Below are 13,152 nucleotides of genomic sequence, written 5' to 3'. Positions count from 1 at the left end.
ATGTGAACAAAAAACCACTACCGAGAAACCGAATTTTTGTTCAAACCCCGTTTTCTCACTCTACTTTAAAATTAGAGCGAAAAAAATTCACGCCGCAAAACCACTCGCTTTTTCGCTCCATTTCCTGTTTCGGCGTGACCAAAATCACCACTCCAATTTGACTTCAAAGATCATGAAAATGTGTGAACAGATCTTAAAAACATAGCCGGCAGATTGCCGGAATAGCTGCGAAAGAATAGACCTGTGTGCCATATAATAGAGATAGAAACAGATACAGATCTAAATTGAAAAAAAAAATCGACGCCGATCAAAACAACTAGGTAAAAAACATTCAGCGATAAATTAATAAAGGTTGTTAAAATTCAGTCCGCAGACGCCTCTTATTAGGGACCGTTATTACACATATGAGTTCCTTTGACCTTAAACAAATTCAAATTAAACTTAAGTTTTAAAGTGCAAAAGTCATTTTATTGAGTGAGGTAAGTCACTTGTGATCAAAATCTAATCACGCAAAAAACCTTTGCTAAAGCGAGTGAGAAATGACGTCACGCGCGCAAATGCCGCTAGTGAGAGGAAGAAGTCATCCAGAAAATTTGACTTTTTCAGCTTTGCTGTGTGAACAAATGTAAAACGAAAAAAGAGCGTCAGACGACGGAACAAAAAAAAACCAAGAGCACCGCAATATAGCTACGCTCAGCTTACAGCTTCGCAGCTATAAAAAAGACAGCGCCCCAATACAATTCAAATTCTTTGAATTGTAAAAACCAAGAGAAGGCCAATAATAGCCCCAGCTATCGCTGAGCGGCTATTGATAAATATAGCGCAAAAAAAACTGCACGCACATACGAATTTTGTTATTTTGAGAACTCTAAAATGCTTCTAATAGCTGCTCCGGTCAAATACTTCACTTTTATTTTTTTCAAAACAAGAACTCTCACCCAAAGCCGAATCCTCGGATGGAATTCTTGGTTTCCGGTCCTCTTTCCTCGGGGTTGTACTCCCTTTATCACGTTTTATCGTCATTCCATCGCGCCCTTCTTGCACCCTGCGCGGTGATTTATCTCTTCCCACATTTAAGTTCACTTCCGAGTTGGTAGCAGATGCGAGAGACATTTGGCTACTTGGCGAAGGGGAGATCAAATTAGGTCGAGAAGACTTCTGTTGCTTCCACCTCGATTCCAGTTCCATCAAGGCATCACCTGCCGGGTCCATAGAAGCTGTGAACATATTATTGAACTTAACCCAACGACAACTTCGCTACGCGTAGAGAACTAACGGCAACTTTGCTACAGGATTATTGAATTGCCCCCAAACGCTACGGGTAGAGGTTTAAAGGGGGTCTAAAAACCACGAATTTAAGTCTCCTCATGCGTTTCGGTGAATCGCATACTTACAGACTAGTAAAGCTGTTAGTGAACTGCTCAGCTACTTAATTCTCTCGCGCTTCACCCTTATCCCGGTTCTCAAAACAAATGTTAAAACACGATGACCAGACAAAAAACAAAGCAGGACAAGTCCAGAACAACTGATCAAATGTCAAAACACGATGACCAGACAAAAAACAAAGCAGGACAAGTCCAGAACAATTGATCAAATGTCAAAACACGATGACCAGACAAAAAACAAAGCAGGACAAGTCCAGAACAACTGATCAAATGTCAAAACAAGATGACCAGACAAAAAACAAAGCAGGACAAGTCCAGAACAACTGATGATGACCAGACAAAAAACAAAGCAGGACAAGTCCAGAACAACTGATCAAATGTCAAAACACGATGACCAGACAAAAAACAAAGCAGGACAAGTCCAGAACAACTGATCAAATGTCAGAACACGATGACCAGACAAAAAACAAAGCAGGACAAGTCCAGAACAACTGATGATGACCAGACAAAAAACAAAGCAGGACAAGTCCAGAACAACTGATCAAATGTCAAAACACGATGACCAGACAAAAAACAAAGCAGGACAAGTCCAGAACAACTGATCAAATGTCAAAACACGATGACCAGACAAAAAACAAAGCAGGACAAGTCCAGAACAACTGATGATGACCAGACAAAAAACAAAGCAGGACAAGTCCAGAACAACTGATCAAATGTCAAAACACGATGACCAGACAAAAAACAGCAGGACAAGTCCAGAACAACTGATCAAATGTCAGAACACGATGACCAGACAAAAAACAAAGCAAGACAAGTCCAGAACAACTGATCAAATGTCAAAACACGATGCCCAGACAAAAAACAAAGCAGGACAAGTCCAGAACAACTGATCAAATGTCAAAACACGATGACCCGACAAAAAACAGCAGGACAAGTCCAGAACAACTGATCAAATGTCAGAACACGATGACCAGACAAAAAACAAAGCAAGACAAGTCCAGAACAACTGATCAAATGTCAAAACACGATGCCCAGACAAAAAACAAAGCAGGACAAGTCCAGAACAACTGATTAAATGTCAAAACACGATGACCAGACAAAAAAACAAAGCAGGACAAGTTCAGAACAATTGATCAAATGTCAAAACACGATGACCAGACAAAAAACAAAGCAGGACAAGTCCAGAACAACTGATGATGACCAGACAAAAAACAAAGCAGGACAAGTCCAGAACAACTGATCAAATGTCAAAACACGATGACCAGACAAAAAAACAAAGCAGGACAAGTCCAGAACAACTGATCAAATGTCAAAACACGATGACCAGACAAAAAACAAAGCAGGACAAGTCCAGAACAACAGAATTGAATACACTAATGAAATTACAATTACAATTTACAGCAACATCAAACAACGACAGTAAAAAAGCCCCCGACCTTATGCGCAAAAATCAACAAAATCAAAAACAATAAAAAAATTCTTTTTTCAAGATTTAATGCTTTAAAATCTCTTAAATAACAACAATTTCTGACAGTAGTGCTTCCTTAAAAAAGTACATGATAGAACAAATTTGAGGTAATCGCTGAGAGACAAAGCAAAAAAGAGGCGAAGACTGACGAAACTTGGCCAAAATCAAAAATTTTGAAAACCAGTGGCGGTAAAAATAAGAGATAAAATCAGAAAATATGAAAATAACAAAAACCTGCTAATAACAAGCTAAATCTCTTAAACACAGCATATCAAAGAAGTTAAAGAGTCTCAAAACAATTTTCAGCAGTTCTAATGGCTGAAAAAGGGACAATATAATTACAAATGACGGCAAGATTCGCCTTCGCTTAAACGTTTCAAATAAATGGTATCTCAATGTACGAAATCATTAGCTAATAGTTGCAGCCAACAAATTGGTTTAAAAAAATTCCGCCGCACCTGAAAGTGAAAAAAATCTCGTTCTTTTTGAGACGGTTGAAAAGACCATAACAAAAAAATTGAGACAAAAAAAACAATTTTTATTTTTCGGAAAGCAGGTGTCAAAATCTTTAAAAACGATTGCTGTGAACTCAAGCGACTTATTAGATTCACCTAATACTCATTGGCAACCGATTAAATCTGCCATTAATGTGATTAATTGACGAACCAGTAAATTTTTTGAAAACGAAAAGCGTAGAAGTCAAAGGAAAGAGCTAAAAACGGGTACGATTATTACGATTAATTTCGTCACCATTAGCAACCAATGTAACCTGTAAATAAGTAGACTAAGAGAATACAACAAATGGAGAACAAATCAATAAAATCTCCTGAAAGAATTATCTTTGAACTGAAATAATTAAATGGATTCAAAACACTTACATTAGCAACTTATGAGACCTGTCGTAAATGAGATAAAAAGCTAAGACAATAAAAAGTTAATATAAACGCAAAACTCAAAAATAATTCAAACGTTTTGAGAACAAATGGTTTCAGCCTTGAAAACCGATAGCAAGGAACACAAACAATTAATAAACTTTATTCTGTATCATTAGAAACCAAGGATTCTGTCATTAATGATACTACGTGATAAGTCAACAAAGATAATATTCAAAAAGGGGCAAAACCAAAAATTTCAAACATACCCAGCAGGATTTGTTTTTCATTTTTAATTATTTTTGATACCGATGCGTTTTTCACTTCGTTTTTCCATACTGATTCCGTTCACTTTAGATTGCTTGGCTGAGCAACTGCTGCACTTTGAGCAAAATGAGCGAAGAATAAAATAGTCAAGAGAAGTCAAAAAGATTTCGTGCATAACGCTGAACAAGCTGTGATCTAAGGTAGAGGGAAACAAATTTTTAATTTTTATTCGACAAAAAAGGCTTGCTATAATAAGCCCGCTGAGACGATGGGTGTAGTTATTAATATTTTACGGTAACAAATATCGTCAAAGTAGAAAACAGCATTGGCTTCACCTGGATTAATTCAATCAACTGCAAACCGGCGCCATTAGCAAACGCATGTATCAAGTTAATAGCAATCGAGTGAAGAAGCACTGAAAACAACAGAAAAATTGCCGTACGAGAAAAAACAGCTTTCATAAACCTATAATTTCTTCAAATACCAACTTCTCACTCTGCTTCAAATGTACTTGGAAAAAAATCACGCCTCAAACCTACTCACTTTTTCGCTCCCTTTGGTACTTCAAAATGATTAAAATCACCACTGTTAATTTCTGATTTGACTTCAAGGACGTTAAAAAGCCGAAAAAAGCGTGAACAGATCTTAAAAAGCCGGAGGAATTCCGGAAGCAACTCCAAAAGCCTTGTCTGCCACAAAACTCACCCCCTCAAATAAATAGTATATACTAAAAACACTCATAAGAACTCACGTTTGGAGTTAATTCATAAAAAAGCCATTGAAAACAACTGGAATTAAATAATTAGAATGAGAAATTTACAAGGGCACACAAAGCCAAGGATAAATCCACCAAGCAAATAAGAGCATAAAATGCTCGCAAAACAACTGAGAGGTCATAATGGTTCAGGGAACTTGTCAGGGAAGATTGTAGAAAACACAAAGAACCATAGAAAAATTATATTAATGAAAAAAGTTAAAAATTTCTCTTAGTCTCATAATTCTCAACAAAAAAACAATATAAACAAACGAAACTCTAATCACTTGGTTTCTAAACACGCCTTAATTAGTAGCCTTCTTTTCAAATCCCACTTAAAGCAGCAAAACAAAACAGAGGTGAAAAATCGCTAAAATTCTCTTAAAAAATTGGCAAAACAGCTGAACACATCAGAAACCTCCAACTTCTATCAAAACGAGCCAAAAAACTTGAAATATGAAAATCGAACCTCTCAACAAACAGAAAAGGAAAACATAACCGACTAACGTCGGGCGAATTGCTCTCAAACGACCGGCGAGCGGTTGGCTTGGTCAGTAGCTAGCCACGGGGGGGGGGATGCACCGGGGGCTGATGGGGGCAGCACTGGGTGGGGGGGGGGGGGGGCAAAAGCGCGGTGGGGGGGGGTTGGAGCCAATAGTGGGGGTGGGGGGTCAACAAAGGGGGGGTGTCAACCTCTAAGAACCTCCCCTCACACCATAAGTATAAGTATAAGTCTCCAAGACAGTTTGAGCTGAAACAGACCTGAAAGGCTCTAAGAGCACATAATGCCCGCTGGGCGCTACCTGTTTATCCCGTTTTTGAGGACGAAAAGTCTAAAGCGTCAGACGAAAAATTGGTCAAGCGAAAAATCGCATAAAAAAAAAGATCGACAGGACTAATATAATTGCTACAAACTTCGTTTGAGAGCAATTAAAAAGCAGTTTTAAAGGTCACAATTTCTCGCGCTCTCTTAAACAGTGGTAAAAACAAAAAACTCTTTAATCTCCTTTTTTTAAAATTTTCTTCAACAATCCCACTAAAAACAAAAAATTTTCACGCGTTTCAATTTCTGCTTCAAAAATCACCCGAATAAAAATGATTTAAAAAGTCTTCTCCAATACTCCTCTTCGTGTCGTAAAAACACACCAATACAATGGGAATACTTTGGATAGTAAAAACGATTAGACCAAAATTTCGTACGAAAAATCTCAAAACATAGCAGGCAGATTGCCGGAGTAGCTGCGAAAGAATAGAGCTCGTATAAAAGAGATAGAAACATAGACAGATCTAAATTGAAAAAAAAATCGACGCCGCTCAAAAAGCTAGGTAAAAAACATTCAGCGATAAATTAATTAAGCTTGTTAAAATTCATCCCGCAGAAGCCTCTTATTAGGGACCTTTACTGCACATATGAGTTACTTCGACCTTTCAAATCAAACTTAAGTTTTAAAGTGCAAAACTCACTTTGTTGAATCAGGTAAGTCAGTTGTGATCAAAATTTAATCACGCAAAAAAACCTTTGCTAATGAGAGTGAGATATGACGTCACGCGCGAAAATGTCGTTAGTGAGAGGAAGAAGTCATTCAGAAAATTGGACTTTTTCAGCTTTGCTGTGTGAACAAATGTAAAACGAAACAAGAGCGTCAGACGACGAAACAAAAAACATAGCAGGACAAGTCCTGACGTACAATTCAAAGAATTTTCATTGACTAAACAAAACTAGATCTAGAAGGGACTATGAGTGAATTCGAAAAACACTTTCTAAAAAATTAGATCAAAAATTCAAAAATAAATGCCAAGATGCCACATGTGGACAAAAACCACTAGCGAGAAATGGAAATTTGTTTGTAACAAAAAACTAGGCCTAGAATTAACTATGAATGGATTGGGAAAACAATTTAGAAAAAAATCCGAGGGGGGCAGAGTAGATCCCGCCATGATTTTTACTAAGTGATAGCATGGTTCTTGCTACTTTAATAGTGTTGTATTTGGGGATACCAATGATTTGGTGCAGAGATTTGGTCCTCAAATACAAAAATAGCCGGCAGATTTCCGGAATAGCTGCGAAAGAAAAGACCTGCGTGCTGTATAAGAGATAGAAACAGAGAAAGATCTAAATTGAAAAAAAAGACGCCTCTCAAAAAGCTAGGTAAAAAACATTCAGCGATAAATTAATTAAGCTTGTTAAAATTCATCCCGCAGAAGCCTCTTATTAGGGACCTTTACTGCACATATGAGTTACTTTGACCTTTCAAATCAAACTTAAGTTTTAAAGTGCAAAAGTCATTTTATTGAGTGAGGTAAGTCACATATGATCAAAATCTAATCACGCAAAAAACATTTGCTAAAAAGTGTGAGAAATGACGTCACGCGCGCAAACGCCGTTAGTGAGCGGAAGAAGTCATTCAGAAATTTTGCCTTTTTCAGCTTTGCTGTGTGAACGAATGTAAAACGAAAAAGAGCGTCAGACGACGAAACAAAAAACATAGCAGGACAAGTGCTGACGGACAATTTAAAGAATTTTCATTGAGTAAACAGATCACTAGACATAAAACGGACTATGAGTGAATTGTAAAAAACCTTTCTAAAAAAAATCAATTAAAAAAAAACAGAAAATGAGCGACAAAACACCGCCAGCGAGAACAAAAAACCAAAAGCAAGAAAGGGAATTTTTGTACAAACACCGTTTTCTCACTCTATATACAGATTTGATCATTGGAAAATCACTGGCCTTTGGCTCCACTTCCTGTATCGGCGTGACCAAAATCACTACTCCAATTTGACTTCAAAATTCATGAAAATGTGTGAACAGATCTTAAAAAAACATAGCAGGACAAGTCCTGACGGACAACTCAAAGAATTTTTATGGACTACAAAAAATACTAGACCTAGAACAGACTATGAGTGAATTGGTAAAATCATTTCTAAAAAAAATCAGATAAAAAAACGGAAAAACAATGTCAAAATGCCACAAGTGAACAAAAAAACACCAGCGAGAAATGAAAAATTGATTCAAACAAAAAACTAGGCCCGGATAGAACTGTGAATGAATTGGTAAAACCATTAAGAAAAAAAATCCGATCCAAAAAAATACGAAAAAAAACAGTAAAAACCCAAGTGAAATTGCCGCATGTGAACAAAAAACCACTAGCGAGAAAGCGAATTTTTGTTCAAACACCGTTTTCTCACTCTACTTTAAAATTAGAGAGAATAAATTTCACGCCGCAAAACCACTCGCTTTTTCGCTCTATTTCCTCTTTCGGCGTGACCAAAATCAATAATCCAATTTCGACTTCAAAAACCATGAAAATGTGAACAGATCTTAAACAAAAGACAGAGCCCCATTACAATTCAAATTCTGTGAATTGTAAAAACAAGAGCACCGCAATATAGCTCCGCTCAGCTTACAGCTTCGCAGCTATAATAAACATAACCGACTAAACGTCGGAAGAATTGCTCTTGAACGACTAGTGGGAGCTCTAATCAATTGCAGCCTGCTTCAGTCGGGGGGGGGGAGGGAGGAGTAGCCTAAATGGGACTAAGAAGTTCTATAGTGGGCTTCAAATAACCATATTAGAGGTTAACATATACCACTATTAAGATTTAAAGTAAAAAATGACACCAGTTTCGGCGCACTTTTTATTTGACTTTTAGTATTAAATTGCCGCCAATTGAGTTCAGCTGCTTGAAATTGTGATTGAGAGAGAATTTTAGATCACGCGAAATGCAAAAAGTCAAGGGCGTAAAAGTCACTCGAAAAGTCAAAACCGTCAAGCGAAAATTTTGCATAAAAAAAAAAGACACACACGTTTACAATAATTGCTATGAACTGCGTTCAAGAGCAATTAAAGACCAACTGGACTAATATTCTTAATGACTTCAAGCTGTGCAACGTAATGAAAAGCTAATTAATCAATTAACAAGCAAAAAAACAGTGCTCACCTTGATTTTGAGGTCTGCTAAAGGAATGCATGGATTGCGATCTGAAACAGTATCATTGATCAAGAAGTCTCCCCAATAGATAGAACAAGAAAAATTTTTATAATTGGATTGGTTTACGTGTTATAAATATTTTTATTGCAATGGCTTCCTATTATGTAACACAAGCATGGAACTATCATTGGAACACAAAGCATCGACTTTAGCAGATAGACTAATAAACACAGATTTCGGAGCCTTTTCCTATCCTCTCTGAACGAAAGTTTTATTTTCATCACATTTGTGAAAAAAAATTAATTGGTTTTGCACCAAAGATGTTACGGGTAGTAAAGCTTAATAAGAGGCGGGACTAACCTTTTCAATTGATACATATCCTTTATGGTATATCAAACTTTTTCTGATTCGAAGTACCTTGGTACTGCTGCATTTTTTCAGTAAGTCTTGTTATGTGCGCTTGATATCATTGCTGTAACTAACAATGACTCAATTAAAATTCTCATTATCATTGTCGCCATATTAAAAAGGTTTAAAAACATCAAATATAGAGGGATATGATATCTCGTGGGCAGGTTGAAGATCTCAATTTGCTCACAGGTAGGCGAGGGGGTGGGGAGGGGTGTCCAATAACACAATAATCCTGGCATACCTCAAATTCTGCGAGAAATTGTACCCATTGAGCGAGTCTGTATCTCCTTCGTGACTTCCAATGCTGTCTTCGGAGTTGCTTTTCAAACCTGTAACAATCTCGAACTTTTCCAATAAAAACTAATTCCAAAATAAAATTCTTCCTCTTTTTTATGCCAAAGACAGAGCGCGCCAATAGTATGCTAAAGCGTATAAGCAACCCTGAAAAAATCGTCAACTAAATGAATAATAAATCTAGCAAAGGCAGGACCCAAATTCACGTAGTAATCGGCGAACGATGAAATTTAAAAAATCCGATAGTTTGAAACTGACTACAGCCTCTAAACTATTAACTTATTATTCTTCTATTTTTCTCTGTTCTATGGTGTGTGTATCCATCCAATATATTCGCATACTAATTCTTTTGCACTGTTTCAAAGTATGTTTTATTATTACTTAAAGCTACCAGTTTAACTTAGCGCAAGCTGACGCTTTTTTGTGGAACTTTAGTTCTCTCTCTCTCTCTCTCTCATGGTAAGAAAGGATAGCTTAAGTTTGTAAAGCTATTAAAATTGTACCAACATAACTATGTGAAAATAGAGTACTGTATCAACAATATTGCTAATGCATAAGTCATGCTGAGTTCAACAATCGTTTTTTCATTTTGATGCAAAATTATATTTAGCCGTCAGGTCAGAAGTTGACATTCAAAAGCAAGAATTATGCAAAAACGTACAAATTTGTTTTTCATCTCGTTCATAGATCTTCAAAATACAGTTTAAGGCTGACAAACATCTGAAGTACTTGTGTTATTTATATTGCGCATGTTATAAGTGAAAGACTTAATATTTGCAACTATAAAGAGAGAAAAAAGCAACATTGAAAGATGTTTTTTTGTTCGAAATATCAACTGACACGCTTTAATGTGATTCGCGTGTCAGTTGATATTTGAACAGTTTCTAAAATGAAGAGTTTCTAAAATGCGTTACGTAAAAAAGGATCGTAATAATAAGAGTTCTGGAGATCAAAATTTCTGATCATCAAGCTTGTTATTATAGAATCAAACCTTAAAAACATTTGGTTAATTGTTCCGACACACATGTTTCTTGTTCTAAAATTATGAGAAAAATAATTTGAATGAACTATTCGATCAAATTATGACGAGATAGATTAACGGGGTCTGTATGAATTAAATAGCAATTCTCCCTGAGAAAAATAGCAGAATTACATAGTTGAAGTTAATACAGTGCCTGTATGAGAAAATTTGCTTGATATTAGTCTATCAGAGACGGGCGAAACAACAAACATACCCGGCAGATTGCCGGAAAATAGCCACCATTGACTCCCATAACCCCGATTGGGATTGAAAAACAAAGAAATCAAAAAAGAATTTTGTATAAAAACTTTAAAGTGCGAACTCCATTTCGTAGATAGACATACTCTTTTTCCTTAGTGAGAGGATACAGGGTCTAGTACAATACCAATAAGCTTTAGACATGGTAACAAAGACTTATAAGAACAAAGTTCAAACAGCGGGCATTTAAAATCAGACTTTGTGGGTTTGGCCCGTCTCTATTTTTGATTTCGTTTTTCTTCGTTCATTTTAGATTGCTTTGCTAAGCAATTGCTGTTTGAAAGTGCTTTGAGCAGATTGCTCGAAGAATGAAACTAACCTATAGAAGTCGAAAAAAATTCATGCAAAACGTCGAAAGAGCGGCGGAATGAGATACAGCGAAAATTTATTCGGTGAAGTGAAAAAAAAACGGCATCAGGACAACTCCTGAGATACAATCTGAAATAACATTTTAACAGCAAGGTCAAGCAAAGATAGACAAAACGCCCTCGACCCTATATGATTAAAAATGCACAAAAAGACACCTAAAAACAACAATAACAAAACTTTGACAATAACAAATCCTAAGATTGAGTACACAAAATCACGACAATGTGGGAATTAATGACAAAAAAAACGAGGCAAAAGGGGAGGCAAAAGTTAAGAGAACCTCTTAAACTATATGCCGACATCCTTAACCACAGCAGATTAAGACTTAGATGTCAAAAAATTTCTCGAAGCAGTTCTAAAAAAGAAGTTATTTTTTGAGATTAAGCGATAAGACCACAAAAAAGCATATAAAACTAACACGAAACTTCTGGAAGAGGAAGTGCCAGAATGAAAAAAAAACAATTGATAAGAAATCAAGCAACTGAATAGATCCACTTATTCCTCAACAGCAACCAAAAAACCTGCCAAAATTAGACAAAATGATTTAAACAGCAACCAATTTCCGCAAAAAAACATAAACCGACAAATGTCGGAAGAAATGCTCTTGAACGACAGGTGAGCCAATTTAATTCACGGTCTTTAGTATAGATCAATTTTTCTTTATGGGTGCGAAAAATCTCGACCCCAACGGGATTCCAACCACTGACCTCCCGATCCATGTCCACCCGCACTAACCATTGCGCTACAAGTCACTTAATTTTCCTATGCTGCAACCGATTTTATATTAGCAACAAGCTTTACTTCGGAGCACTAGAGATCACTCAAAAATGATAAACAAAAGAGTAAAAAAGTCACTTGAGAAGTCAAAGAAAGTTCTAGAAAATCGCAAAATTGTCAAGCAAAAAATTTGCAGACACACACGTTTACAATAATTGCTATGAACTGCGTCCAAGAGCAATTAAAAACAAAAACGCTCTCATACTCTTTTAAAACAAATAATATAAAAGTCACGGAAAGCAACAGCTTCCGTTTGAAGCAACTATTTCCATTAACTTAAACCACATTAGAAGCCGATGAGATTTGTCAAAATTGAAACCAGCTGATAACACAGCAATAAATACAACACCAACTCAGAAAAACAACAATTTCTTAAACAATTAACAGCGTGTGTCATAAAAATCAAAATCTGTGACCTGAAACAATTAATTCGGTCAAAAAGGGCATTCTTAGAAACAGACGAGACCTGTCACTAATGAAACTAAGATATAAGAAAACAATGAACTGAAAAAACAAAAATGATTGAAATACTCCTTATAGGCAAACTATGAGACCTGTCCTTTCTGCTATTAAATGATAAAACAACTAGAATTGAAGCAAAATTTAAAAATTCAAAAAGAAAATTTGAGAACAAATAGTTTCCAGGTCATGAAAACCCTCTAGCCATGAACTCCAACCATTTAGGTTTATCTATGCCTGATTATTAACCAATGAGACGCAGAACTCAAAAATTCAGTAACGTTTCCTGAAAACAACGAAAACGTGTCAAAGTAAAAAAAACATTAGCTTCGAATTGAAAAAATGAAACTGATTTAAATAAGCCTCAATAGAAAACAATGAGACCTGTCCTTAATGCTATTAAAGTCTAACAGAACTAGAAGTCAAACAAGTCGAAAATTGAAAATTCATTTAAAATTTTTGAAAAAATAGTGTCAAAGTCATGAAAAAGCACTAGCCATGAATTCAAACCACTAGATAGTTTCATTTATGCCTTATCACACAACAAACAGACCTGTCATTATTAATACTATTTGGAAAGACAATAGAGATAAAAAAGGTGCAAAATTCGAATATTCAATTTATAATTCATGACAACAGTTAGTGGCAAACTCATAAAGAAAAGCATTAGCTGCCCGATGAGTTATTCAAGCAATTGTATATAGCCCCAATTAGAATGCATACGTATCAATTGAATTGTACTGGGGAGAAGAAACATGAAGTCAAATTGCCGCAAATGGAAACAAATTCTCCTCTATAAACCAAAAATTTGTTCCAATACCGATTTCTCACTCAACTTTGACGCCGCTTTGAATACAAAATCACGCCTCAAACCTTGCTTTTCG

General features: G+C 36.0%; 1 protein-coding gene across 2 annotated transcripts in view; it reads right to left on the bottom strand.

Annotated features, from left to right (window-relative positions):
• The window catches only part of LOC142354372 (uncharacterized), a 76,951-nt gene that overhangs the window by 45,355 nt on the left and 18,444 nt on the right, over positions 1 to 13,152 (bottom strand). For both annotated transcript variants that reach the window (XM_075406648.1, XM_075406649.1), the window contains 3 exons: positions 9,332 to 9,419; positions 8,689 to 8,729; positions 939 to 1,217 (listed from right to left, as the gene is read on the bottom strand). In XM_075406648.1, coding sequence (XP_075262763.1) covers positions 939 to 1,217; positions 8,689 to 8,729; positions 9,332 to 9,419 — 408 coding nt within the window. The remainder of the gene's footprint in view (positions 1 to 938; positions 1,218 to 8,688; positions 8,730 to 9,331; positions 9,420 to 13,152) is intronic.

This window comes from Convolutriloba macropyga, chromosome 15, assembly GCF_964194025.1.
Source record: "Convolutriloba macropyga chromosome 15, txConMacr16.3, whole genome shotgun sequence".
Lineage (NCBI taxonomy): Eukaryota > Metazoa > Xenacoelomorpha > Acoela > Convolutidae > Convolutriloba > Convolutriloba macropyga.
Note: the sequence above shows the minus strand (reverse complement) of the source record. Positions and strands in the feature narration are given on the sequence as shown.